The sequence below is a fragment of the Sinocyclocheilus grahami genome, unplaced genomic scaffold (assembly GCF_001515645.1).
Source record: "Sinocyclocheilus grahami isolate Dianchi unplaced genomic scaffold, SAMN03320097.WGS_v1.1 scaffold3.1, whole genome shotgun sequence".
In the NCBI taxonomy this organism is placed as follows: Eukaryota; Metazoa; Chordata; class Actinopteri; order Cypriniformes; family Cyprinidae; genus Sinocyclocheilus; species Sinocyclocheilus grahami.
In genome coordinates this window covers 4,128,126-4,133,485 of record NW_015505182.1, presented here as the reverse complement: position 1 = coordinate 4,133,485, position 5,360 = coordinate 4,128,126, and the positions used below count along the sequence as shown (strand labels likewise).

The 5,360-nt window shown below is 35.8% G+C and overlaps 1 protein-coding gene across 1 annotated transcript in view; it reads left to right on the top strand.

Moving 5' to 3' along the window:
- The first annotated feature begins 1,723 nt into the window (after nt 1–1,723).
- LOC107569674 (angiotensin-converting enzyme 2-like) overlaps nt 1,724–5,360 on the top strand; it is an 11,654-nt gene continuing 8,017 nt past the window's right edge. Inside the window, exons 1-7 of the mRNA XM_016255839.1 lie at nt 1,724–1,878; nt 2,044–2,137; nt 3,084–3,227; nt 3,387–3,499; nt 4,031–4,136; nt 4,280–4,377; nt 4,627–4,796. Coding sequence (XP_016111325.1) covers nt 1,759–1,878; nt 2,044–2,137; nt 3,084–3,227; nt 3,387–3,499; nt 4,031–4,136; nt 4,280–4,377; nt 4,627–4,796 — 845 coding nt within the window. The 5' untranslated portion in view covers nt 1,724–1,758. The remainder of the gene's footprint in view (nt 1,879–2,043; nt 2,138–3,083; nt 3,228–3,386; nt 3,500–4,030; nt 4,137–4,279; nt 4,378–4,626; nt 4,797–5,360) is intronic.

The window sequence follows — 5,360 nt, the reverse complement described above, 5'->3', positions numbered from 1 at the left end:
AAGGCCAGCTCTTTTTACAGTAAGCCAGGTACGTATAAGTGCATTCATCCCATGTTGTATTTGCCATAATTACAAGATTCCAACTTGGAAAAAGAATTCATGTCCTTGTAAAACTCATAATTACCATCTGTAATCTGGGAATTTTCTGAGAGCTTCTACTTGTATCACGTGACCACTGTACCTGACTGCTGCAGATAAATTAAGGCATGGATAGTGTTGCCATAGAAACGCACAGTTCCCGGTCCAAGGACATGAACAGCTCTAAGTAGAACATGGTGTGAACGCAGCATATGATCTTGAGTATTTGACAAACAGCATTATCTAACTGACTTGATAATGTCTTTATCGATCTGTTTCTTCCTCTGTTAGGAGGCAGCTGACAAGACAGACTCCAGTAAGAATCCTCAGCATTGATCGAGCAAGTCCACATCTAACCCATCTAGAGTGGGAATCATCTTGGAAGAAAACTTTGTAATGGATGAACCGACCGATCTCAGGCCTTCAATGTCCATTTTTTCAGACTGATTTATGCTGTGCACCTGGATGAAATGTATGAAAAGCACTTTATATTTTATTCAGCAGGTAATGCTCAGCCTCGGAAAAGGTGAGTTAGCACCTAAAATTCAGTACTGCCAATATTGTGAACTCCGAGTGGAATAAAACCATATAGTTTTGATGCCGTTTGTTGTGATTCTGAGAGAAACTGTTTTATGTTAGTTTGTTAAACTAGTTTTTCATGTTGTATGGGGAAATGTTTTCAGATTTTAAAAAAATCATGTTTTGTCGTGTTTTTAAATTAATATTTGGAATTGAATTAAAATAAAACAGAAAATTGCATGAATGTTCCTTTATTTGTTTGCTTTTTTCTTAGTTTGCTAGTTTAACTAATTGGAAAAATTTAACGTGGAAATTACACTGAAAAAAATGTTTCATTCAACCAATTAAAAAAAATTTAGGGTAATGATTCACATCTATATTTTTTTAACTTGAGCCAATGAAAAATAAATAACTTGCCCTAAACAATATTTTCTATGTCTATGAAAACTATAAAAATAAATCTCTTAAATGAGAATTTTTGTTTTGATTAAATCTATATATTTTTTGTTTGGATCAAAAATAGAATTTAAATTAATTGACTTTCTTCAACAAGAAAAATATACTTTGTGCCAGGTTTTATAAAATGTTTTTTATAGACATAGAAAATATTGTTTGGGGCAAGTTATTTATTTTTCATTGGCTCAAGGTAAAAAAATATAGATGTGAATCATTACCCTAATGTTTTTTAATTGGATGAATAAAACTTTTTTTTTTTCAGTGTAGTTGTAACCCTTTAAACTACTGAAATGACAAAATATCTAATTTGGGGGCAAAATATTAATCAAACAACATCAGTAGTAACTAGTAGGTGTTCAAGACAAGTTGATCATCTTTTTTGTTCTGCAGATATGGGTGTTCATGATGAGCATCAATTTGAGCATTTCTCTTTCTTCTGCGAACTGCTTGAAACTGCTGACATCATAAAATATCTAATTCTGGGGGAAAATATTAATTGAACAACATCAGTAGGAACTGGATATGTGTGTTCATGATAAGTTCCTTGTCTATCTTCTGTAGCCAGTTTTTAAATTGTTCAAAGATTGAAATGTCAAAATATCTCATTTTTGGAGAAAACATTAAGTGGTGACTGGATATGGATGTTCTCTTCAACTCTCTCTTTAGGCTGAAGCATATGCAATCTGGAGAGAGTACTACAGTAAGATGTCTGAGGAGTCCAGTGCCTACCCCAGTGATCAAATCTCTGACCCACTGATTAAAATTCAGCTCCAAAAGCTCCAAGATAAAGGATCAGGGGCGCTTTCACCGGACAAGGCTAGTGAAGTAAGTATGACATTGATGTTTTACAATGTCACCCAGACATTGAAATTGTCTTTCATATTTTATATATATATATATATATATATATACAGTAGTGTTTCACTTCTCCTGTGGAAATATGGCAAATGTGACGAAACCAATATGACCTGAATGCCTTGTGTATCACAGATGAGAAACATCATGTCAGAGATGAGCACTATTTACAACATAGCAACTGTGTGCAAAATTGATGATCCCACTGACTGTCAGACTTTGGAGCCAGGTAATGTTAGCCGTACATACAGCACCATCCTAATGATAATTTTTATTTTCATTTTTTTATTTATGCATTTAGCAGACGCTTTTATCCAAAGCGACTTACAGTGCATTCAGGCTATACATTACCAGTATGTGTGTTCCCTGGGAATCGCACCCACGACCTTTTGCGCTGCTAACGCAATGCTCTACCACTGAGCCACAGGAACATTAATGATAAATTACATTTACAATAATAAATTGTTTATTACATAAATGTATAAAAAAAGACAAAGGGAACTGTGAGTTTCTATTCTCAGGTTCATTGTTAAAAGATGTGAGAAAATTTATGTTTTTTTTTAAAAGAGGATATGATATAAATCAGCATATTAGAATGATTTCATGTGACACAAAAGACTAGAGTAATGGCTGCTGACCTTTACAATATTACTGTTTTTACTGTATTTTTTTATCAAATGAATGCAGCGTTGCTGAGCATAAGAGACTTGGAAATTATTTTTAAAAATATACCAACCCCAAACTTTTGAACGGTGGTGTATGTTCGATGTTTTTTTTTAAAAGAGGATATTATATAAATCAGCATATTAGAATGATTTCATGTGACACAAAAGACTAGAGTAATGGCTGCTGATCTTTACAATATTACTGTTTTTACTGTATTTTTTTATCAAATGAATGCAGCGTTGCTGAGCATAAGAGACTTGGAAATTATTTTTAAAAATATACCAACCCCAAACTTTTGAACGGTGGTGTATGTTCTTAAATTTGAATGACTAATGACACTTGACTTGACCAAACTGTGTATCATATGTAGCGTTTTTAGATCTCACTGCTAGCAATGTGAAGTTCCCAGGGAACACATACAGTAAAGGCATTTGCCACATGTAAATGTCCATCTGCATTTAAATCAGTGAGCCAGTTTACCGGACTTCAATACATTTTTCATTCACTAGGCCTAGAGAGTATCATGGCAAACAGCAGGGACTATGACAAGCGTCTACATGTGTGGGAGGGATGGAGAGTGGCCGCAGGGATGAAGATGAGACCCCTTTATGAGAAATATGTGGACCTGAAGAATGAAGCAGCCAAACTCAACAGTTTGAGCTCTGTTCTTAACGTTATGACACAGGCTTTTAATAACCTGATATTACCTGATAATAAATTATATTATGCCTTTGCTTTTACTGCTTTGATTTTATGGACAACTGATGTGGTGGTTGACTAAGTTCACGATTTTTCTCATCATTTTATTTAAGATTATGAAGACCATGGAGATTACTGGAGGGGGGATTATGAAACCATCGATGAACCCGAATACAGTTACTCCCGAGACCAAGTTATGGAAGATGCCAGGCGCATTTACCAGGAGGTTGGTGAAAACCTCTCTTAAAAATAAAGGTTCCAAAAGGTGTTTTATGCAACGATGCTATAGATTTTTGGTTCCCCAAAGAACCTTTCAGTAAACAATTCTTTAAAGAACCATTTTTAGGGTGCTTTCACACCTGTAGATCGATTTCTTTGTTCTGAAACCAAGAATAAAGAGCAACATTGTAATCATTTTAATCACGGTGCGGTTCGCTTTCATATGGCAATGTTTCTAAACGGGCCAGATTTGTCAATACAAGTCACGTTTTCTCATTGGTCAAAGTTCCACGGTTTATTTTCCGGGATTCCACTTAGTTGTCACAGCTGTCATCTGTCAGGATGGGACGACAACAGCTTCGCAGGCTTGTTGTTGTTGTTTTTTTTTGTTGTTGATGTCGTTATATTAATTTATCACTTTGAGCAGGAGTCCAGGATTCATCGGGAAAACATTTTCTAAATGATTAAGAACTTTCGTTTTTAAAATTCTTTTCTTTGGTTTTTATTCAGAAAACTCAATCTTATGATGATGTTCTAGATCTTGCCTTTGTACAAAGAGCTTCATGCTTATGTGAGAGCAAAACTGCAAGATGTCTATCCTGGTCACATCGCCTCTGACGCTTGCCTTCCAGTACACCTGCTTGGTAATATATGGAACATCACTTTTTGGACATTTGCATTGTCCAAGTAGTGATATTAAATCACATATACAAGAATAAATATATGCTATTAGGATATAGTGTTGTTTTAAAATCAAATGGTGACATTTATGACTTTTCACATTTAGGTGATATGTGGGGAAGGTTTTGGACCAACTTGTATCCTCTCATGATCCCGTATCCAGAAAAGCCTGATATCGATGTGAGCTCTAAAATGGTGGCCCAGGTAAGATGTGACCATTTTCATTTCTATTCATTACCTTTTTGGTCTAAGCTAAGCGTCTTTTATCTCCAAGGTTTTATCTTTTATCTTCATATATGTTTAAAATCCAGGCTAAAGGTCTGTTCGCATTTTATTTGATCAAAGATTACATGTAATCTGTGCTACTAATCATTTTGTTCTTTAGCTGGAGTTGTAAATGGTCATGCTCCTTTTTTTTATTTTCTATTTCCTAATTATTTGATACCATTTCAGGGCTGGGATGAAATCCGCCTGTTTAAAGAGGCAGAAAAATTCTTTATGTCTGTAAACATGTCTGCAATGTTTGACAACTTCTGGACAAACTCAATGTTTATTAAGCCTGAAGGAAGAGACGTGGTGTGCCATCCTACTGCATGGGACATGGGCAACAGGGAGGACTTCAGGTGGGATGATAATGTTGTTACATTCGGTCAAAATGCTTGGTAATGATTAAAGGGGTCATATGATGCTATTTTAAAGATCATTATTTGGTGTAACAGAATATGTTGACATGCTTTAATGTTCAAAAAACACATTTTTTCAAATACTGTACATTATTGTAGGTCCTCTATGCCCCGCCTCTCTCAAACACGTTGTTTTCAACAAAGCCCCCTCCTTTGACAAGCACAGTCTGCTCTGATTGGCCAGCTGACCCAGTGCATTGTGATTGGCCGAACACCACAAGCACGTGTCCGAAATGTAACATCCCTTACCATAATCGCTTCAGCTTTTAAAGTAAATATCAAGATAGTTAATAGTGTTGTTAGTTTTACCATCAGTTCAAGCCCGAAAGGGAAACAGAGTCACGTGACACAGTGATGATGCAGTACACAAGCCGCGGTTAAGACGGCTGACGTGCTATGATTTCTGACAGGCAGTTCACTCTCCTGTGATGTGACCCTGTTCCCCTCACACACGCACACAACGCATTACTCTGCTGTGCGCAAAACTCTGCATTTGAACAGTCA